We start from the raw sequence: 24,572 nt of genomic DNA, 5'->3' as shown, positions 1-24,572 counted from the left end.
TTTATCAATCCAGTATTAGTATTTGTCAGTTCAGTTCTCTAGAGTTGGCTGCTGCAAGTGTTTTTCTTTTTATACCCCCCTCATTATAATTTCAAGGAGTTGTCATCTGGCAACTCTCCTGTTTTTTGGAATGGCTGCTATCAATTCTTACTGCTGCCATAACTGAACCTGCTGTCTGATACTGACATTTCCCCACCTGAACACTGAGGTGAGGTTTCTCTTAAAAACATTTTTTCTTGGACTCTGCTGAGATTGAAGTTAAACAAGATGTAGCTACTTTGGGATTAGGTGATCTGGTGTGGGTATTTCTACAGAGATGCTCCACGGTACGCTTCACAGTTTGCGCTAGCCAGGGCTGCAAGATTGAGACTTGACATGCAATTGCTAGTACACGCTGCAGTCACCGCCCAACCCAGATCTGGTAAGAAAAATTGGCCGCAGTTGCATGTGCTGTGCGTTTGTGAGAGATGAACTGTCCTTGAAACCTGGTTCAAACATGATTCACCCTCAAAGGAATCAAAGTCCTAGTTCAGGTAAGGTAGCTGCCAAATACAGAACTTTATTAGCAACTTTTAAAGGCTCCTCTGTCTTAAATTATGTTTTCTTTTGATTCATCGTTTTTACCTCTTTCCAGATGAAATTCTTCTGTTTTGCTTGTAATACCTTTCTCTTACTGCTAATTCTCGCCTTCTTTAATTCTGCATGCAATTCTGATGTACAGCGGCTGGTTTTAAAAGAAACATACCAGAGAATTGACTCCTTTAAATTAATGATGGATATCTCAAAGCTCACACTAAGGTTTGGGGTTTTTTTTCTACTGTTCCTGCCTTAACAATACTGGAAACTTTTGAGCAATGTTTCTATTTAATTTGAAAGAGCAAAACTTTCCTCAACTGATTTTCCCAAATCGAAATTACTTAGTGATTCTGAAAAAGAATACCTTCACAATTCATTAACACAGTATTGACCCAGAACTGACAGATATCCTACCTGCGGGGAAGTCACTGACTTCAGGGAAGTTAACCTCATGGGAATATTGATAGAAACAGGGCTAGGAAAAGAGCGTGCAAGGCAAGTGGGCTCTGCTCTGAGGCGACTCTTTTGATTTATTGCCTCATCTCTGTGTTAGCATTGGCAGAATGTTGTGGAGAGTGAAAAGAAATTGCTTACTAGGCTCTACCACTTTATTGACAGGATGCAAGGGAAAGTGGTGTGAAAAGTGGAATGTGTGGGGAATCAGAGCGAGAGCACAGTATTCTGTTGCTGGCAGATGTCTGCTGGGCTTTACCATTTTACTGGGCTGGTACAATTCAGTTGTTATGACACATCCAGGAAGAAAAACAGAAAACACGAGCTGGAGGCTCGGAGAAAATTAAATGATGATGACTCAGAACTTACACCCCAAACTAAAATGATGATTGAAACGCTGCACCAATTTGTTCAGGGGAGGAATCTGAAGCACACATGGAGAAATGAGCTTCCGATTTATTGAAGCTTTGCACTGATCTTCAGATGAAGAGGGTAATATCAGAAAGCTAGTGTCAAGGTGAAAGGCAAGAATGATTACAGATAAACTGCGAGCTGAGCTTATATTTTTGCTGCCATCCTCTTTTCAAAATATTCTTTTGGTTCAGTGTGTAGTCAGCCCCACATCTGCTTCTGCTGAAATCCAAGGAAAAGTGTTTCAGCGCCTAGAAGTGTTATTGTTTGACTCCTTTGGCTGGGAGAATGAGTCTCAAGTAACCTATGAACTCTGTGCCATATACTTGCAGTAAGCAGAGGGCCTGCTGGGGTGATCTACTTAACTTGCCATTAAGTTTTATGTAACTGTTATAGTATTGTTTAAAAATGGCTTGAGGGATTCTCTGCAGTAAAATAGCATACATTAACTTCTAGTTTGAAAGTAGCAGCCAATTTTTATCCCTTATGTAAACAGATCTATTTTTATTATATTTACTGAACTGTCTTCCTAAGTCTGATAGACTATTACCTATAATTTATCATCCTTACTGCAATGTGTCATTTTTCTTAAAACTTTAACCCTTCCAGTGGCTGAGTTATACATGGGTGAGCTTCTAAAAAGTAGTATTTGGAGGGATCTGAATGGTTACCTGAACCGGGGGATTTCAAAAGCATTTAAAAGGCAAATAAATATCATTGCCTCATTTTCACACACGGTGAAAGTAATACAAACATAGATAAAATTGGTTTGTTCAAGGTTATGTAAGCTAGTTAGTCCCAGCACTAGAAATAGCCATAGCCCTCCCAGCTGCTTTATTCTTTATCCATTGCTTATCTACAGAAGCACTTGGTCTGTTCTCTGAAATATAAAAGGTGAGAGAGAGTTTACACCAATTAGGCTTCTTGTATTTTGGAAGTCTTGTTTCTGGATTCATTCATTGCACAGAAAGGGACTGTGATAGCCATAATTGTGTACTGCTGGACTCACGCATTTCAACATCTCACCATTTCTTTATATAGGTGCAAAATTTATAAATAAATTTTCTGTATGTATGAGAAATTGGTTAACAGCACAATCATCTTATGCAGCATATATGCAGCCGGATCAGAGCAATCCCGGTATCAATACAGGCTGGGATGAAGGGATTGAGAGCAGCCCTGCTGAGTAGGACTTGGGGGGTCTGGTGAATGAAAAGCTGGACATGAGCCGGCAATGTATGCTTGCAGCCCGGAATGCCAACCATATCCTGGGCTGCATCAAAAGAAGCGTGGCCAGCAGGCTGAGGGAGGCAATTCTGCCCCTCTGCTCCACTCTCGTGAGACCCCACCTGGAGTACTGCATCCAGCTCCGGAGCCCTCAGCACAGGAAAGAGATGGACCTGTTGGAGCAGGTCTGGAGGAGGGCCACAAAAATGATCAGAGGACTGGAGCACCTCTCCTATGAGGACAGGCTGAGAGAGTTGGGGTTTTTCAGCCTGGAGAAGGGAAGGCGCCGGGGAGACCTTATAGCAGCCTTTCAGTACTTAAAGAGGGCCTACAGGAAAGATGGGGACAAATTTTTTAGCAGGGCCTGTTGCAATAGGGCAAGGCATAATGGCTTTAAACTAAAAGAGGATAGATTTAGACTAGGTATAAGAAAGAAAGTTTTTAAGATGAGGGTGATTAAACACTGGCACAGGTTGCCCAGAGAGATGGTAGATGCCCCATCCCTGGAAACGTTCAAGGTCAGGATGGACAGGGCTCTGAGCAACCTGATCTAGTTGAAGATGTCCCTGCTTATTGCAGGGGCGTTGGACTAGATGACCTTTAAAGGTCCCTTCCAAACCAAATTATTCTATGATTCTACATGAAGAAATCAAGTGGCTGTGGGTTTGATACCGGAATCAATCTGTGTGCAGAATTCTTGTGCACTTTAAGTAGCAGTTATATTGCCAAGTGTTGAAAGAAAAGACGGTGGTCTTGTTATTTGTTACCAGAGAAATTCAGATTCTTTTCTCTTTGCCAAAGAAGTTGTAATTCAGTCTACTGCAGATGACGGTGTTTTATGGGGCATATCACCTCTTCTCTTGTGAAAGCATAGCTACAAAACTCATTGAGTAGTATGCGGCCTATGGGGTGTAGTAAGCCTTTATTTCATTTATTTAGGCATCGTAAAAACACTGTTAGTGGTCTCCTCAGTGGATCATCAAGAGGAGAAAGGCTACGTTACACCACTACTGATGACTGTGATCACATAAAGGGACAAACAGTCCAACATAGCACCTCCTATTTACAGCTCCAGTATACTGATAGTCTAAAAAGACAAGTAACAGACAACACCAGATATTCCCTACCGCATGTCACTTGAGGCAAAAGGTATGTGTCATTCCCTTTACTAGTACTTGGCAATACTGAATTCTGTTTATCACCAGCCACTTGGCCACAAAAACTATTCCTGGTCAGAGCTTTGCTGCTGCCCTGCACAGCAGCGGCTCTGGAATTTCTGCAGCTCGCAAGAATGAGGCAATTTCTGTTACTCCAGTGAGAGCAGAAAGAGGCTAATGATTCTTTGGATGGGTGCTTAGTTTTGAAGAAAGGGTGAGGAGGATTACATTTCTGGTTTCTGATACATGCTGTTCCCCATCACTTATAGTTGTCAGGCCTAACCTATGCTGTTAACTTGGACTGATACATAGACCATTTACTCAGCAATTTGGGAGTACTATGCTGTTTATTGACTGCATACATTTAGGTGCATCGTGGCCCTTTTGTAATGTAGAACCCCAAGCTTATCGTCATCCATTAAAACGATCAGGATTAGCTCTCTTACCAGATTATATCACTATGAGTTATATTGGTGATGAAACCTGTTGTTACTGGGTCTGTTGTCTGAATCCAGGCTTCCAGTGTTAACATTGGCATAAGAAGCTTTACATTTTCTTTTCCCCTTATAAAAAAAATATGAAGAGCTCATATTTCAAAATAAAACTCCTGAATTGTACTTTATTTAACATCTGACAGAGTTGAGATTTTAAGCTGCTGAATGCATATATAATGCTTTTTTAAAAGTGACATTGCTATGGTTATGAGTTACACAACAACATGATGTCAGCCCTCTGATTGGTGTCATGGTATTTAGCAATGCCACTTGGATGGGAAAGTTTACACACAGAAGCCTGTCCAACAGTTCTAAGAATTTTATATCTTTTGAAGTATTCAATATATTTCTTTATGTGTTGAAGCAAAGGCCTTCCAAACCCTTGTTTTTATATTCCAGCAATCTCAGTGAACTTGGGGTCATTGGATTGCTTGCTTTCTAACTCACTGCACTGAAATCAAGCAGCCATCAGCTAAATTACTGTAGTTTGAATGTGTCTAAAATGAATTCAAAGCAGTACTTTAAAACAGCATTATGACTCTGCTTTCAACGTGGCACGAGGATATAACGCAAACCGAAGAGGTAGACGTGTTCAAAGAAAAGGTGGATTTTCTGTACTGGTTCAAAATAAGAAACAATAGGACTTTCAGATTTCAATTGCCTACTTCAGCCACTAATTTTTTGTGATTGTAGTTGTTTCAGCAAGAAAACAGTCTACTGTTGATACAAATTAGGTCTCAGTTTTCCAAGACATCTCTGTCTCCTGAGACTATAGGGAAAGTGCAAAATGAAAACTTTATCAAAATACTATTGTTTAGGTTGTTCAGAACAAACACTTTTCCAAGTGTTGCGTACAACATGTTGATGCAGAGCGGGGAAAGCAGGAAAAAAAACAAATTGAAAGATAAAGTGGCTTTTTATTTTGTAGACTACTGTCCATTGCCAACAAGGCTTGGTATGTGAAAAACATTATGTTTATATCGTGACTGTTGAGAAATGCATTGGTGGTCTCTGATAACACTCACATAATAAAATGACTTGAATGAATTCTTATCCAGTTGGTAGTTTCAATTAACTATCCATGAATTGATAAGCCTAATTTATATTTTCATTACTGAAGATAGGAAATGACTTATTCCAGCTGAAGGTTTAGCATGCAACTCTGAGAGGTGTTTACACAACCACAGCACTTGACGAACTTTTTGTGAACGTATATAGAGCTTTTCTGTATCACCTTTCATCAGCCCTTTCACTAGCTGAAAAGGAAAATAAATGTTTTTATGTTCTTTCTTAATTGTTTTTAACCTTTTCATCTAAAATCAGATATATTGACCAAGAGATTTCAATCATTTAAAATGTAAAATGATTCTGCACCGAATTCTATTTATCACCAGCCACTTGGCAACAAAAACTATTCCTGGTCAGTGCTTTGCTGCTCCCTGCACAGCAGCTGCTCTAGAATTTCAGCAGCTTGCAAGGATGAGGCAACTTCTGTCACTCCAATGAACGTGGGAAGAGGCTCATGATTCTTTGTATAGGTGCTTAGAGTTGACCAAAAAGAGAGGAATATTACATTGCTTTTGTTTCCAGCTTTCTTGGCAAAAGTGCTTTGTTATCTCAGGTAGGATAGGTTATATACTGAAGCTGCTTATGCCTTCTTGCTTCAGTTTCCCCTATATAAAGGGAAGGTACTACTTCACTGTATCTCCAGGTTAAATTCATTGATATCTGTATTCTGTTTTGAACATACAAAGTACTAGCAGAAATGTTAAAATCACTTTACAAAATTAATCCTTGCCATCTCCAGTTGGATATGCAATTACTAGGGGAAAAAAACCTTACAAATGCTTAGAGAAACAGATGATTTCCTGGGAAATTGTAGGGTATAATGTATTTGTCCGAGTGCTGCAATCAAATACTTCTATGATGAGCACTCTAGAGGAGTTTATGTGGGAAATATTAATTCTTATTGTCTGCAGTGTATGGATCTTGGAAGTCAACAGGGCATGAGACCACCCATCATATAGTGAAGACAGAATAAATATTTGAATTATTTTTTCCTTCTCCCAAGAAGTATGTAACCTGCATAACTACAAATACAATTTTTTGTTAAAGGTTGTAATCACTTAGTGATGGAATGTATCATAATGTAAAACTGATCAGCCTGTGTCCAAAATTAAGGCTAATATTCCCTGATTTTAAGGGATTCTCAAGACCACAGCTTAAGTCACTTGTTCTTTCATCAAGCCCTTCTGTTTGAGTGGCAGCACATTTAAAAAATGTGTTTAATTCACTCATTCCTTCATTATTTGTGGTTACACAAACTAATACTATTTAATAAAACTTGCATATTCTCTTTCTCCTTATATTACAATGTATTTAGAATTATTGCAGTAAATTTGAGTGCTGTCTCATTTCAGTGGTGACTAGGTCTAAGTCACAAGTACATGAAACTCCAAAATAAGAAATCTTAAAGAAGTTTGAGAGATTTTTAGTTATGTTTTTCTGATCAGAAGACAAAGAAAATAATAAAATATGCATTGTCTCCAACTTCCTGCGATGATCATAATTTTTCTCATGTTCAATCTTTATCCCATATTGTTTGCGGTCCATGTTTAGGCTTTGGCATCTTGCAAATGAGTTTAGCAGAAAGGTAGCATTCACAGTACTTATTAATGACTGTCTGTTCCACAATGCCTCTTAGAATATTTATTCAAATTCAGCCTTCATTATTTTTAGCTCACTTGGGAAATTATTAGCTTTCATCTGATGCCTCACATATTTATGCTAGAAATAAGAAGATTTCATACTAAGCGTATTAGTATGTTTAACGTCAGAGAGGAAGACAAGTCATTATGCCAATTCTTATTTTAAAGAGCTTTTAATAGTGATAGCTTTTTCACAAGTATTCAATAAGGTACATAAGCAAAATTTAGACCAGTAGCTAAGGACCCTGACTCATATTTCCAAAGATACTGAGACAACTAAAAACACAGGCATATACCTTGAAGGATTTTAAAAACACAACTTCCTAGGACCACCTTTCATTGATTTTGGTGGAAATTAGATAAATTATTGCTTTTGAAAAAATCTCTTGAGCATCCATCTGCCTCTTCAGTGCCTGAAAAACATTGAAAATCTGCCTCATGTGCCTTTAGGAGCCTCCAAGGTCTCATTGACTTTTCACGAGACTCGTACTAATTTTTGAAAATAGATTAACACTACCAAAAAGTTAGTGCTCTAGATATAGCCATCTACCTGCCACAAAATCAAGACCAATTTAGGCACTTCAGCAAACACTTATGTATGAAAAACCGATAATTTTTAATAGTTTGTACCATGAATGATAGATGTACTTCAAAATTACACAACAAACCTTTCAGGTTGGTTTGAATGAATGCCAAAAATGATTTTTTTTGATGTGCATGTACCTTTTTCAAATCAGGCACAATTAGTACCTATTGATTGCTCAAAAGAGCCTTTATTTGCTATATTTATAATACAGAAGGAAAAATATCAGAAGTTCAGCTGGTAGTTCTTAGGAAAAACAGATGACTAGTTAGAAACCAGTGGGAATCCAGTCAAAGGAAAATATTTGTGGTGCAGTGATACTTATGGCCAAAAGACCTAGGAAAATCAATGATCAATGTTTTCTTTAGTGAGTGTAGAGAATTCCTCAAATTAACTCACACTGTCCTCAGTGCACTGAGCCAAAGCCAATTGAATTTAACAGATAACCTTAAGTAAGTATCCATGGACTCCTGATTGTGGATTATGAAGTGAAGAAACTCCTGGACAGGGCCAGCCTGGATTATTAACATCACTATTTTCCCCTTCTTTGGTATCATTTTTGTCCCTTCTTTATTATAGCACATGCCAGCTTTTCCTTGACAATGTCTCTCTTTTCTCTGCCATATGAAACTGTAGATATACTCTTTTTTTCTTTTTTTTTTAATACTATATCCTAAAAAAACCAAGGGCACTCCCACTTGATTCATAATCCAAAGATAATTGTTTTGCATTCAAAATCTGTTACAGGTTATTTGGTTCTTGATGGGGGGTTCCAGCCTGATTTATTTAAAAAGTTTTCACTCTTTTTTTCACAGACCTGGGCTTCATCTGTTTCATATCAGAGTATAGATTTCTATTTGAAAAGAGCAGCAGAAAATAAGAATATCATCACTTATGAATTCTGCTCATTTTATTAGTCTTCATCTTAGTGATAACAGGAAATAGTTAGCTTTTATTACATCAACTCCTACTGCTTGCAAAAACTAAAATAAGATGACTACGTAACAAAAATTATAGTGGGGGATTTGTTTTTTTTTTTTTTTAATGGCCTTTAATGACCACTCCACTTTTTGAAATTATTATGTCTTGGGATAGTTATATTAAATCTAGTGCATCTAATTCTTGAAATAGTGGTGCGACTCTACAAGTGTTTGAAAACTGTTGATGTGGGTATGTCATACAAGATCACCCTTCATGTCTTTTAAATGCAGAAGTCAATCCGTAACAGTGAAGTGAGAGAATGTTGTGGAAACACTACCCTCGTTTCTGCCCCATTTCCCTCAAGCCAGACCAACAGGGAATGGTACAATGCACAAGATTAACAGTAGCTTGAAATAAGCAAAATCATATACATATTTATTCATAGGAAATGTAAATAATCCTTTTTGGTTTTTAGTGCTGTACTCTGATTGCTTCAAAACAATATGGTTACTGGAAAAGGTTTGTCAAGATCTGAACAACCTAAAGTTCAGTTCCTACCCCCCATATCAGGTTTGGAAATTTTAACAACTGCAATACTCCTCCCTGCAAAGGAATCACTTTAGAGAAGACCATGGAATGCAGTTATCTTTGAAGTGGTTCTGTACTGTTTCTATATTGCCTTGGATGAAGAAGGTACTGAAGCGAGGAAGGGACTTGGTGCTGTTGATTCAACTCATTGAATGGCTAACAACCTCGGGTGGGGTTCTCTCTTACTTCAGTCATGTTATTGCTTTCATAGATGAGCTCATTAGGTCAGCAGTAACTATTTTTTAAATCTTCAGATCGCCTGAGTATCTCAAAACTGTATGCCCATTGTATCGATGAGTATCTCAAAACTGTACTTCAGCACCATTCTGTGTCCTTTCTCCGTGATGATACTTCATGGCAGAACGGAGAAATGCTTCTTCAATGACATCTGATATTTAGATGTCACTCTAGGTTTTTAATATTATTATTGTCTCAATTTCTTAAAAAACTGCTGGGCCATGTATATTCATAGGAATAGAAACGAACCTGTTTGAACAGCAGTGTAAAAAATTGTTTCATTATTTATGCACGGATAAGTGTATCTTGCCTCATTACGCAGGAATAAAACACGAAGGAATATTATTTGTTACAGCATGTAAGAGCATATTCTATTAACTACATTAAAAAAGAAAGAATAGATAAGCTTTTCCCTTCTGCTTTTACTGTCTTGGAGTGGAGTGCTTTCTCCAGCAGGATTCACACTTGGTCAGACTACGGCCTGGGAGTTCTTAAAGGCCAAAGAGGCAACTCTAACTGGTGTTACCTGCGTAAGGGCTTTGCTTAACTGTATTATACCACGGCAGCTAAAATAGGCTCGGATTTGCTTTGATCAGAAATGTGGTCCGTGTGAGTGCATCCTTACCTTCACATTGGGTTTCACTGCGTAGTTTTAAATAGGTTCATCCCACCGAAATTTAGGGACTTAATGGAGGGTCCTTACTCAATTGACTTAATTAACTTAAGGACACAATTGCCATAGCTTCCGTGCTTAATTTAGTGGACAAGGAAAAGTACGTCCTACGGGATATTCAGAACTTAATAAGAGCTCTGAAAGTTTCTAAATCCTCTCATTGACTGTAGAATGAGCTTGAGTAGGCTTCTAACTCAGATACCTTATTTATGTGCCCAAAAGTAGATGGAATGAATCTAAAGCAGAATCTCCTTGTGTATATTGGATCAAGCTCTGTTTAGTCTTTATAATTCAGAAGGTTCAGTCTGTATGTGGATAAATGAAAATGGTGTTTGTCACAGACGGTCTGTCTAGAAAGAACTGAATTTAAAAGTCTTTTGTCTGAAAAGAGGTGAAAGGAACAATACAGTCAACAACACAAAATATAAATGGGAGCTTTTCTGGTACATCTATCCTTCTCTATATGAATCATGGAGGTATAATAACATCACCTATTCCTCCTACACGTCTATCCTCCCTTGAAAGAAAGAAGAAAAAAAACACCAAAACATATCAGTAAGGAATACTTTTATATTACTGAATTCCAAAATCTAAGTAGGGTCATAATGCAAATTATTTCAGTAGCACCTCTGTTTTTGTTCCGTGCCCATTGATTTAGAGTAAAATGCCAGAAAGAGTTAGAAAAAACAGAAGTGTTCTAAAGCAAATATATATGGTAGTTTTGCATTTAAACTTAGCGATATATTTCAGGAATAAACATGGCTTTTATTCAGGACATGTATTTGCCAATAATACATCTGATTAAACCATGAAAATTAGACATACTATCAGTAGCTTGCTCCCAAATTACACAAGAAGAAATTAGATACATTTTCAGTAGCTTGCTCTCAAATCTCTTCAGTCTATGAGTCACCAGATTCTTCCTGCCAAACTAAATATGTCTGTGAAAGGCTGGAAACTTTAATGGAAAGAAACATAAAACTTGAAATACGTAGGAAAAACTAAGTTTTTTTCATGGAAGACCTGTTGACTAGTAATTCAGGAATTCAGGGGATGTAGGAACAAGTCATTACATCTTACTTGTCTACAGAAGTTTCAAGGTATGAAACGTATTCAATTTAAACCTGCTATGTTAACCTAAAATAAATGTCCTTATTAGTTTTCATGTAAACTAAAGTAATCAATGAAGACTTATAAAAAGAAATTGTAAAAATTTTGTTGTAATAGTAGAAGTCATTTTGATGGGGTTGAGTTAAAAGAAACCTTCAGTATAGTTAATGCAAGTCTGAAAAAAATCCCTCTATTGTAAATTGGATTTATTAGACATAGTACCACACAGCCATCAAAGCTAATTAGGAACGTACTCATCTTTTCAGATCCACAGCCATAACAACATCCTCTCTACCATTTGCCCCACTTATATTTTTTCTACATTCTTTAGAATACTGACTTGTTGTGGAATACGGAGTTTTTGTACGTAATTTAAGCTTTTATCCATTGCCTTTGCAGGATATGTCTGTTAATTAACATTCTTTTGAATTGAAAACAATTTTCAGTAGTATTTACTTTCCTTAAAAGTTGTTGTTTATAGGAGCTGGGGGTCTTACATAAGTGCTTACTTGTTTGGAGATAGAAATAGTTAATAAGTATTGCTAGAATATTTGTTTTGAGAAAGAAAACAGTTTTGTTCACTGAGCTGGATTGAGTCAGAATGGTCTGAGCCAACCCCTTCTTTATTCTGCATACTCAGCCTTGTGTAAATTTCTGCCCAACACACAAAAGACATAAACACTATAAACAAATAGTTTTGTATAAAAAAAAAATCATATAATTTCAGGTTTGGGCGTGAGCCATAATTTCCTAATGGAAGTGCTTTAACAGGACACTCTTTCCTAACTTCCACGCTTTTATGGGCACACAAGGAAGCAGAAGCAGCACACAAGTCTGCTGTCTGGAGGCATTCTCTTTCTCTAAAACAGTTATATTGCACAGATGGGAGAACTGGGATCACAGCTGAATTTCAAAAGTAAGATGGGAAATATATAAATATGCTGTAGACTCAGGAAAAAAAAAAAAAAAGAGATGAGCTCTAAATTGTTTCTTTGATAAAAGGAAGCTATTCCAGTTTTCATTAGCAAAGGATTTACCATGAGGTAAGCAAACAGTTTCCACTTTGTCTTACAAGAGCAAGAACATTGAAAACATGTTAAATTTGACTGTACATGGGATTGAATCAGAAAATACAGCAAGTATCTCAGTCTTGTGGGTGATTTTGTAGGAATTTAAGTTTACTAAGGAATTCAAAGGAGTTTTCAAGGGAATTCCAAACTGTTTTACCAGGAATTTATATTGGAGAGGCAATCAGAAATTTAACCTAAAAGTTGTTCAGATAAAATTGACTAGATAAGCTCAATATAATTTGTCTAAGTCTGAAAAGAAGGTAGCGTTTCACTTTTCTTGCTTTGATACAGTAAGAAAAGCAATTTATCCTATTATTCTGAAAGTTATGTGTTAACATGTGCCTAAGGTACAGCCTTTTGGTTGAAATAGGCATTTTACTGGATTCAATTTTTTAAATTTTTACTTACAGTGACAATGCAAAATTTTCTATCAGTTGGAGCGACCCACTGGTCAGTATATGTTATGCACCTCCAAAGGTTATGGAGGTGTTAAAATTCCAGTTCTCAGAACCTCATTCACTGGTGCAAACATGAAACATACCTATCGTTACTTAACAGTTAAATCCAGTACTTGGGCTATATCTTGCATAGCGATTTTGCATTCAATGCACCACAAAGACAGTCTGAATTAATGGCTTTTTCTTCTTTTTGACATGGAAGTTCCTGTGGTTATTACCAGATATCATTTTAGCATAAATTCTTCAATAACATACATTTGTGGTATTTCTTTTGTCTTGATTTCTAGACTGAGAAATTACTTAACTGCTCATTACCCCTTTAATTTGTTGTCATATTTTTGAACAATTAAGCTTTTGTCGTAGGGAAACATTGACATTTGGGTATGGTTTAATAAACAAGTTCAGATCCATCCTTTTTTAGCAAAGCTCTGAAATGAAAACGGCGTTAAGTCTCTCTTTGATTTTCAGCGATGTGAGAGGGTTTGAAACATGCATAAGAGCTAAAGTGCTGAATAAGCTCTAGAGAAATGGCTGTATGAACTTCTTTCTTTGAATGAGCATTCTGTATGGATTGCCCTAGATGCTCAATTAGTTAATGCAAAATTTTTTAATTAAGAGACTCTGTGGTTCTGCTAAACCGAATAATTCGCATTGTGAATCTTGCTGCTGTTGACCAAATATTGCAAATGCGTTATTAATACCAGAACAAACGAAGAGGTCCATATGCAAAGGTTTTGGCTGACTGCATAAAGCTAATGCCAAAATTGAAGTCAGTGAAGGGTTTTTCTTGGTATTTAAGATTCAGTGGAAAAGTAAGAAGGGTAGCTATGCCAAGAATTAATGCCGATCTTGCCAAGTGCTTCTTTGAGTGACTTTATCCAACATAAGACTAAACAATGTATTAAATACACATATAGCAGTTAGGGAATCAAATGTCAAATAACAGCTTTCTGCTAGTTGAGACCAAATTTGAAACTTGATCTAGTGCATAGATAAAGGCAAACATCATAAAAACATTAGCATCTCTAACATCTAACAGCACCAAGGACACATATAAATTAAACTTCTAGAGAAACTGTACTTATTTTGTTTTGGTAGTAGAGACCTTTTGCAGAGGTGCTTCTTGTTGAAATTTTGATCAATGTTTTGCTTCCAGTCACCTCATTAAAATTATCATTAATACTACAGTCCCTCTTAATGAAAAGGTTGAAAAATTATGAAATCCTTGCTGACCTGAGAACTAGCTGGAGAGGAGACCTGTTTGGAGAGTCTAAATTTAGTGTGTTTTAGAGGCTAAATACTCCTAGACTCACTGTGTGATCCATGGAGAAAGAAGGCGGAACCCCCGTCTCTGTTATTAAAGAGGTAACTTAAGAAGATTAACCTCACTAAACTAAGGTTAACCTTTATGAACACTCCCTAGCCTTTCTTAGTGTGGTAAAAAAGGACAAAATTCTTTCGAAGACTGGCTTATTTTCAGAGACCTTCCTCAATGATTACTACCAGGGGCAACAAAGCACACACCAAACTTACGTATCAGTTATTTGATTATACAGTGATACCATTCTGGAAGCCATAGCTGTCTTTTTTCTTGCAGAGAAATAACTGTGCCTATAGTCCTGGTTCCCTGAGCACTGACCTTGCCGGCCTGGCTAAAGAACACCTTAGCTCCTTTCCAGGCTAGCTTTCCTGTAAGAAGTAAGGAACCTGTGGATAAAGATTGAGGAATACACTCAACTCGTCCATGGGTACGGGATTTGGACAAGAATGGGGTATGTAGGTAGACGAAGGAACTTAAAAACTCCCTCAGATCTTGCTGTGTGAACATAACCAAGATGACCAGCATTTCTTTGCAGAGATTTGTAAGACTGTCACTGACACCACAGGCTCTGTGTGTCCACTGCATCTTTTCAGCATGCCTCTCCTAGGCTTGTAACATTAACATTCCTTTCAATCAGGGACACAGAGAGGAGCTAATGACTCATAGCTCCTACAGGTATGGAGTAGTTAAAGAACTGAGTGCCATGCCACCTCTTGTAATTATGTTGATAGGTTTGACAGGCCTAGAAACTTTAATAACGTCTTAAAAGCAGACTTCCTGAAGTAAACAAGAAGCTGTTAACTAAAGGGAAATGGAAGAAGCAAAACGTAATTGCCTGTTGCCATGCCCTTTATTTCCTCCTTGGTAAGGCAGCAGTTCCTCCATATATACCTTAGTTCCACAAAGCAATGAGATCTGATGACAGTTCTGATTACCCAAAATTGTGTTCACTGTCTTATCCCGTTTTTCTAATGATTATAAACCAACAGTCTTATGTTGTGCACAGCTGGGGATATTCCCAAGGACAACACACAATTCCGATTGTCTTAGTGGAAAAAAAAGTAGTAAAAATCTGTAATGATTCTCCGTAAAGCAGTTGACAACAGGGACCATTAGGCTGGATACCAGAAAAACCCATCTTTTATGGGATTCACTCTTTAACATATGGAAGCATGTGCTAGATCATTCTCCATTCTCTGAAGAATATCAGAGGAACTCCATTATGTCAGGTATCTAAACAACTTCCTTCTTTTCTATGCAAGTGAAGCTTCAGAAGATTCACCATAGGCCCAAAGCAGTTTTTTTAACAGGAAAAAAGGTGTTATTTTAATTCATTAAATTGATTGCCATAGTTTCAAATAAATATTGCCATCTAACTTGGGCTTTAGAAATTAGAGTGACCAAAAGTGTCTAAGGAAATAAGAAATACATTTTTGCATATTGTTAGCCAAACTCTTGTCCATTTATTGGAAAAGGAAAACGTGTCTTTTCAAAGAAGAAACGGGATAAAAAAGAATATAGCATTTGCCCCTTAGAGTAAACTACGTTTGCTTTCCTTTCTCATGGTAGTAATAGTCCTGAGGAAACAACATGAGCAAGGATGAATGATTGTCCATTAAATTCTACTTGTATGAAGTAATAACCCCCAAAAGTTTTATTTTGATTAATCTACAAAATAAATTCCTGTGATAAGACTAGACTATTTCAAGTAAAATTTACCCCCTCCTGGGCTACGACTTTTGTAAGTTTCCTGTAATTTGTTCTTTCAGTTTTTCTGACATTGTCTGCCCTCAGCATTGTTTTGTAATAGGAGTGACATGGTAGACCTTTCTAGGCATTAAAATTCAAATGGGCATAGCAACCATCCCATTTTGCTTCATGACTGTTGAAACCAGAGTTTTTGAGACTGGAGAAACATTAATTGAGATGAGTTGTGTCTAAGTGTAACCACTTGTGTAGCTGTGGCCAGGCTCTCTGTTGGCTTCTCCTAACCTAAGATAGCACACAGGAACCTGAGTGGCAGAAGTTCTGCTAGAGAGGTGTTGCTAGATAAAAGGTGGCAAAAAACTGCTCTTCACTGCAGAATCATGGGAGAGAAAAAGCCTTCCAAGAATCAGCCAGTGCTGGCTGGGGTTACATGTGACCAATGGAAAAAGCAGATGCTCTATTTTGGGATCTGTGCAGTGTCCTCCCCTAAAAAAACTTTAAAAAATGTCCCTTGCCACTCTACTTCATGAAGAAAAGGAGTGCTAGAAACCACATTTGACTTCCTCTTCAAGTCAATACTTTTCTTTGTGTGTGGTAAGCAGCTGGGGCATATCTTCAGAAGCTGTAAAGAATTTCCTTTTATAGCTGGGAAGTTGGGCAGAGTAGACTATATAAAGGAATATTTTTTTTTCTTGCAGTCCGAGCCATAGATATAGCCTTGTGGTTGTGGAGTACAGAGTTTCAATAGAAAGTAACTCAATTATTTCTATCTTCATTTCCACCCACAGCTCCCAACGAATAGTCAGCTTTGACCTTGAATCTGAACCAGGAGTCACCTCAACCAAAAGGTATTCTTTATATTGGGAGTCCCTAGTGAAATACAAAATGATGGAAGAAAAATCTTTCCTCACAGCTATTTCCTGTGCAAGTTAAAGGCAAACATTACCATTGATTATACTTTATATAAAGGAAGCAGAGTATGAGAATAGAAGGCTTAAAATACAATTTAAATTGGCATTCTCTTCACAATAAAAGAAAAAAGTTCACCAGACTTTTACTTCTGCAAATGATAGAGCATTCTTAAAAAGTCCCATGAAACGGAGCAACATTTTTAACTTCCAATAATATGCTGCATTCTGTAGTACATTTGATATAAGGATCACAAATCATTTTAGCAATGTTACTGGATTTACTTTTCTATAGTTCTATATTTTAGATTAAACACTAACAAATAAGAGGGAGAAGGCTAAAACAGATTAAATCACCACCTCGTGAATCAGAAGTAGTCAGGTAGAGGACACACGTTACTTAGCATCCAAGGGCCATGTATCAACTTCATAAAATTCCTGTTGAATGTTGCAATTGCAGTCTGTTGATTACAATAGTGCAAGACTTTTCTAAAACAGGGTGGTCATTCATTAGTAAAACCCATCGTGGTGCTTCATACAAAACAAGGTAGACCTTTATGGTGTCAAAAATTACATTATCTTCAAGTGAAAACTCAGAATGTAAGAAAACAACAAAGAAAACTAGAGAGAAGTTCTTTACTGACAGCAAATAAAACTCAAGATTGCAAGGGTAAAGATCTCCTTTAAAGCTTCAGAAACCCATCCTGGCATTTTAAAGTAAGGATGGTCTAGTTTAGGGAACACAGGGGTTTGAAACAGATTGTGCAACCTCAGAGATGCAACTGAGATGATTGAAAACAAAGAGTTATTGCCGATGACTAGTATTTCACAAGTCCTCTTACCTTGAGGGACACAAATACACATAACAGTAAGTCTGATTGCTTGGCAGTAACAGCCACTCTTGTCGTAAGCAAGTGTGATAGGTCTCTGAACCAGAAGCAAACATTTTTCTAGGAGAGGAATGGCTGGGAAAATGCCTAAGATACATGCACTGTAAAAAAAAAAAAAACAAACCAAAAAATGCTCTGCTGTTCTAAGGATGCAGTATATTGTCTCATTGTTTTCTGGTGCAGAAACAAGTGAGGGAGGTAAAAGTCTTCCTTTACATTCCTTCCAAACATGAAGAGAGAGTATTTGTAGGACACTCAAATAGCACCTGAAGTGTAACACTGCTGATAAATGTAACAGCTTTTGGTGTTCCAATAGACACAGAAAGAGTTGGTAGAAAAATATAAATTCCTTTATGAGAGATTCCAGTATTTTTAATATTGTGTTTATCACCAGAATATTAAGTTAAAGAGCACCCTAGAGTAAATGTTAAGTAACTATAGCTAAATTGTTAAATACAGAAAAGAAGGGTTCTTTAGTGAATTACTTTGCATACATGAAACTAAGGCTCCCAGTTTCAAAGATAAACTAACAGAAAGTGCCAAGAAGATACTGAAAATGTCTGCAGTTTGTATGCTGAGGAAATCAGGATTTTATGTAAATGAAAGGTGCAAGAATCTGGATTTCCCTAATTCTATTTTTGTTGCAAGCAAGGACAAAAATATTGAAAGCAATAACTCCACTAATAGAAATTAATACGAATGGTGTGGATAAGATCAGAAAAACAAAAGTGATAGCTTAGAAGGCAAGAATTATTAGGATAAAATGAGGATTATAAAAGTAAAAAAGAAAAAAAAGCTAGACCTCACAAAGAATATAAAAATAAATAGAAAAAAACCCCTTCAGTTAATTTCTTGTCTTTATAGCCTAACCACCCCGTATTTCCCGTTCTTAGTTATATTCTTGTTTGGAAAGGTAACTGGGGCCCTGAAGGAGGGCTAACTTCAGACAAGAACTTCAGACAAGTACGTATTATTGTTCAAAGCAAACACTATCTTCAGAGGCTCTAAAGGCACGAATTCTTGCATGTTTTGAATAAATATATTAATGAATAAATTCAGAATGAATATATTCCTAGCTAAAATTTCATTAACTTTATGTCCTCTGAGTAGCAAATAGCTGAAAATTTGAAATAGATTTCTATTATTTACAAGTTGTGTATTTCTTGATCTTGACAGCACTTGTAAGAAGGTACCAAGATAAAAGAGTTACTTATCTAGCTACTCCAGCTTTGCACAATCTAGAATACAATAATGTGATGTTCAGTTCCAAAGTGTAGGTCTTGCTCCAAAAAGTTATTTGAGTACTAATATATCCACACTATTGCAGACAATTTTATCTGTTGTCTGTACTGGTGTTAATCTTTTTTATCTCAACATGCATGAATTTTCCTTCACCTGTATGTAACTGGTGAGGCACGTGGATACTTGGACGTGGTAACTTTCTTCTTGCTGCCTTCCAGCTTTTCTTTTTTTCAAACCAGATGTTGAAGCTCAGTGTGTTTTTAATATGATACAATGACTACTTAAACTGTTTATGAGTAATCTGACATAACAGGTACATGCAGTTCTGTCTGAGTATCTTGGGTCTAGTGTGTACGTTCATTCACTTAGTTTCAGTGTCAGGTCAGCAGAAAGCAGTAAAATAGCAGGTGGAATAGCAGCAGCTGGAAAGAGGTTATAAACAATAACATATCTGAAAAGCAAAATTTGTCAGAAACTCAGAGAGGCTGAACACAAGCAGCACAGCTCTATTCTTTACTGAGACTTCATGGTCACTGAAGACTTGGGCACCTCCAAGAGAGAGGATACTAGTCATACTCAGCAGCCTGTTTTGATCATTTCTCAGCTGCTTACCGCAAACTCCAACAGATTACATGGAAACGTTTGGCACTTGAATGAAAGAAAGGGCTGACTTACTGAAGTAAAAGCCTCTGTCTCCACACACAAACTGAAGAGCATCAACCAGCTCAGCACCACAGAGTGTTTCTGGGCCAGCAGCAGCAGAACTGGTTAAGGTAAGCAAACACAGGCCAAGGTAGAAGAAATGAATGTAGGACACAGTGTGCATCTTCACCTGCCAAGGAAGCAAAAACAGCGTCAGCATTTCCCAACAGAGTCCTAAAGAAAATGACCCCTGCACCCTTGCGAGTTGAGAACGCGCGTGTACTGTACTTTGTTAGACAATAAACGCAGTATCGGGAAATGCCTCACCATAATTTTGCAACTGTCTACACATTCTAGTCCATATATTTTGTAAACTGATTACTTCCTCGGGCGAATATTCTTGGTTCACATTCACACGTAGTTAGAGAACCTTGTAATAACTATGATTTATGATTGCTCCTGTAAAAGGAGGATATGGAAGAGTGTAGTAGGCAGGCAAAGGAAAGCCCAGAATAACTAGAGTAAGGAAGATCAGACAACCTTGTTTTGTCTGAGACCAGATAGGCTAAGAGGGAATATGACAGTTGCCTGCCAATGTACTGTGGGAGACGGGGCTGGCATATGACAGAGAAGAGCTATTTAAATTAAGGAACGGCACTGGCACAAGAATAAATGACTGTAAATTGGACGGAAGGAAATTTGGTCCAGTAGGAAAAGGGTCCATAATTAGTACTCCATAGTTCTCCAGCCACCTTAGAAAGGGGAATAGCAGGACGACATAAAAGAAGTTTCAAGGTAGAGCTTGCCAAAGTTACAGAAGAGTTAATGTGGGACCTTCTGTAGTAGGGGACCACATTCAATGACTTACAGTCTTCTGTTACTAGCAAGTTAACATTTGGAAGCATTCAAGAAATTAAGGGGAGCACTAGTGGGAGTGTTAAGGAGTTAAACTTGATGGAAGCAGCTATACCTTCTCTGACCCACATTATATCCTCTTAGTCAGGTTTGGCTATGAGGTATACACAGAGGTGATAATTCTTTTTTCATTTATCTTTGGTGACAAACTATCTTTTTCCTAGACTTATGATTGAAGAAAGGCCAGTCCTGAATAGGTGGAAATTTACACCATTCATTTTATCCACTTCCTTTTATATCAATTTATATTAACCAAAGATCTTACCCAACATGTCAAAGAAGATAGCATTTTTTTAAAATGCTAGGAAAAGCTATTTATAGTTAGTAACAGGACAGTGAAGTGTGTGCTTAATGCGTATTCTGAACTGATTTAGGTCACTTGCCAAAAAAGCTAGTTTCAAAAGGTGTAAATTTGCATTTGATTTTATTCTCTTTCAAGGTTAATGTTAGTATTGCAGTCAGGTAAGAAGTTACAAATCTTTCTTGCACATACAGTTAACCTTGGCTTAAAACTGCTTTATATTAGCAGAGTAGTACAAAGTAATTGGGCTAAAATGATTAATCTTCCATAAAGTTTCTTTTAGCGTTTCAGGGACCATTTAATCTTATTTTTTCATTGAACTTTTGAAAAACCGATGAAATTATCTATTGTCTGCTCATATGGGATCTCATCCAGTGGGATATTGAGCCTTCTCTAGTCAATAATTTTTAAGATTTCTTATTTTCTTGGCAAGGGATCTTAGCACCTTGCTGGATGAATCCCCTATTTCAACTTAAGTCAAAGCTGAATAAGAGACAAATCTATAAATAAGTCAGAATTTATCCCTCTTTTTTTTCCTGGTATTTCCACTGTGAAAACAATGAACGAATCTAAATCCCATGATATATCATAAAAAGAAAGAATAATTATTTTCCCATTCACAAGAGTATTGAGCCAACTTTGCCATGAAAAACCAACAAGCTTTAATGTACAGACAAGACCTCAGTGGCAAATGGAGGAAGATCAGACTAAAAATTAATGATGATAACACAAGGTATTATTTCCTGTAATGATTCCATATCTTGACAACATCAATTTCTTTTTTGCCTTGCCGTAATTTTGCATTTCTAAGGTAAATGTGATGCACCTGCAGTTTAAGATGGTTCCCAGTTCTGAGGAGGTAAAGCAGAGAGCTGTTTAGCACTCCACCTCAGAAGGATGACATTACAAATACAAGAACATTATGTATTTAACAATTTGTTCTTGTATGACATTTTGGCCAGAAATAAGCATAAATCTTAGCCATTTAACAATTTTGTATTTTTCAAGACTTTTCAGCTGGATTGCATTTTCAGATAAATATCAGCACTGAACTACAACAAAACAGATTATCTACTGTTTTTCCTCTAGTGGAAGCCAAAAAGGCTGCACAGTATAAACCACAGAGAATTTCTAGCTTTATCTCCAAATTTAAAAAGTCAAGAACTTTCAAACAAGTAAAAACTTTGGGGAAAAGAAAACAGACTCACATACTTCTAGGGCTCAATCAATTATTTGTTAAATTCAGCGCTGTTTCATCAAAACTAACTCCAAAACATAATTTTAAACTTGAACTTTACTTCATCACTTTAATTAAACATAACGTTAGTTGATTCAATATGTTCGTGATAAAATCAAAGTTCCCATTTGTGTCTGAGGGGAATATTCTTAAGAAAATACAAAGTTGTAATCCAATATTGCTTCAGGTTCTTTACAAACAGGCAGGGTGCTTGCAATGTCCCCAGTTTGACTAGAAAGTTGAGAGTTTAAAAGAAAACGCATTGGCATGTGGGTGGGGTTTACTGAAGCATCTAATTACATTTGGAAATTGAATACAGGTTCAGGATGAGCCTGGTTAAGCACTTCTTTTAGTTGCATAGAATGACTGACCATATTTTCACAGCTGGAATTTCCTCTTTTTTCAGTAAAATAACCAGCTTTTGCTGCATTCCTCTTTTAATGGTCCAGAAGAGTGGCACCACAGAGGAATGTCATATATGAACACTCTACATCTCTTTTACTTCTTAATTCTTCTATATAAGTCCTCTTCGTCTAATAAACTATCAGTTGGCATAAGTTGTACATGAGAATTCTTCACATGCTTGGTCATTTTAATAGCATATAAGAACATCTACAATAATTATAAATATCTTGAAGGGGGCAACATTTTTATGGATAGTATATGCTATAGAAAAAAAATCAAGAGTTATATTCAAAATTACATTTTGCTACATAGAGGCTAGACCTGATTTCCAAGCCACAGTAGAAGTATGTAATTAGTATGTAATAACAGTATTCACTAACAATTATTATATAAATAGAGCATATGTACCCTAGAATGGATCAAGGTTTAAATACTGCTAACTTTGATTAAAGAATCTGGGCTACATCCTAACCTAAATCAATATGTTCCATTGATTCCAAGGAAGCTTGGCAGAATGCACCAGCTGAGGAACTAGCACATTACTTTTATGCCTCTTAGTGCCTTGCTCAATACTTAAAAAAAATAATCATCTTCATCTTTCAAGTATGTTGGAAAGGATGCCCATTTATACATTAAGAGAAGGGTTTCATCTATTGCAATTACAAAACTGCACTTTTGAATCCCATTAAGGAATGAGATAAGTGGGTTTTAAGTGTAAGACACTGTAAAAAAATAATTAGGCCCTAAACAATTAAAACAGAAAAATTCTGTCAACTGCATAAGTGTCCTTGCAAAATGTTAAAGAAAAAAAAGTTCTTGAAGGGTATAAATTTGCTGATAATGGAAAGTTGAACGAGGGCCAATTGACAGAAACAGAGGTCAATGCACCTACTGAAGCCAAATTTGCTTAGAGACAGTTTGTATTAATGTGTAGAAATTATAGGGTCATAAGATGAAACTTCACATGCAAACTTTCCTGCAACAGCCCTCCCTGCAAGGGAGAACTTAGAGATGAACATGTAGGGGAATTTCCATATTCTTTACGCACAATTGCATAAAGAAAGCATAAGCTATACAAATATGCAAGGTCAGCAAGAGTCACAGCTGGTTTCTAATGTAGAAAACAAACTGAACTTCACATTTACTTTTCATTTATGAAAGCAAAAAAACAAGTAAATGTTACAATGCTGCCAGAAAATTGCTGCAGTGACAACATCCCTTAAAAGTTTCCCTGTGAAAGCATGAACATTTTATCTATAATTGTGTATAATAAAACTGCAGAAACTTAACATGTGAATAATACCTTTTTTCCTATAAAATCCTGCACCTGCAGAAAAGAGCTAAAAGTTCTTGTTTTCAGAAGCATTAATTAACAATAGAGACAATGATGTAATTGGACACTTTAATAATGACATAACTGAAATATTGCAAAGTTCTCTGAATAGAAGTGAAATTTAAGACATCTATCTGCAACAGTTTACCCTTATAGTTATCTATGTAATTGCAACTATTACATACAGCCATTTTCCAGATCATATAAAATTGCATGTTCAGCAATTTATAAATAATTCTCAGTTCTAAAATAATGTTATTGAAAAGTGCACAATACTCTTCAAACCAGAAGCAGACAATACACAGTAAAATAAAACTAAAAAAAAATTATTTGAAATAGTAATAAAGATTTACCTTCAAGAAATCACAAAAGCAGCACTTAACTAATTGTGTTGAAAGACTGTTGATTTTTTCCATTGCTTCTTAAAAGTGCAAAGTCTGGAAATGAATTTGTTAGCAGTAATGATGAGAAAAAAGAAATCCAGAGAGATGTGAGATGTTGAGAGCAATGTCACATTTCAATATTGAGGACTTTATTCCATTGCGCAGGCTCTATCTGCTCTGATTTTAGCAGTGACAGTGAGATTTAGCAAACAGAAGAGGGATTTAGAGAAAATCCTCACATTTATCTACATTACACAGACACTGTAGACAGGAAACAGCTGGGGGAGCATTTGCCTTCTCTCTCTCTCCCTCTTCTGGCAAAGTTACCGAGTAAGGACTTTTTTGGGCACGGTGACAAATAACATCATACCTTTGCATTTTAAAACTAGAGCACAGAAGCATATTTTTTTCCCTTTAAAAGAATGTGAATTAGTGACTGAGGGGTTAGCAGACAAAAAAGCCTGTGCTGCCATGAAAAATAAGAAAATGTATTCTGGTTAACTTTCAGATAGCTATGTGTGCATTGGTATTTTTGCGTGTGCGTGTGTGTGTCTGCATTTCAAATATATAAAAACTTACACACCTAAGGGCAGTGTTTGTATATATGCATGCCTTTGTATAT

General features: G+C 36.6%; 1 protein-coding gene across 1 annotated transcript in view; it reads right to left on the bottom strand.

Moving 5' to 3' along the window:
• Positions 1-24,014, bottom strand: part of IGF1 (insulin like growth factor 1) — a gene marked incomplete at its 3' end in the record, with an annotated part of 42,603 nt that extends 18,589 nt beyond the window's left edge. Inside the window, exons 1-2 of the mRNA XM_082499441.1 lie at positions 23,921-24,014; positions 19,410-19,566 (exon numbers count right to left, since the gene is read on the bottom strand). Coding sequence (XP_082355567.1) covers positions 19,410-19,566; positions 23,921-23,983 — 220 coding nt within the window. The 5' untranslated portion in view covers positions 23,984-24,014. The remainder of the gene's footprint in view (positions 1-19,409; positions 19,567-23,920) is intronic.
• Positions 24,015-24,572: the final 558 nt, after the last annotated feature.

Source organism: Vanellus vanellus, assembly GCF_965231255.1.
Source record: "Vanellus vanellus genome assembly, chromosome: 1".
NCBI lineage: Eukaryota > Metazoa > Chordata > Aves > Charadriiformes > Charadriidae > Vanellus > Vanellus vanellus.
Note: the sequence above shows the minus strand (reverse complement) of the source record. Positions and strands in the feature narration are given on the sequence as shown.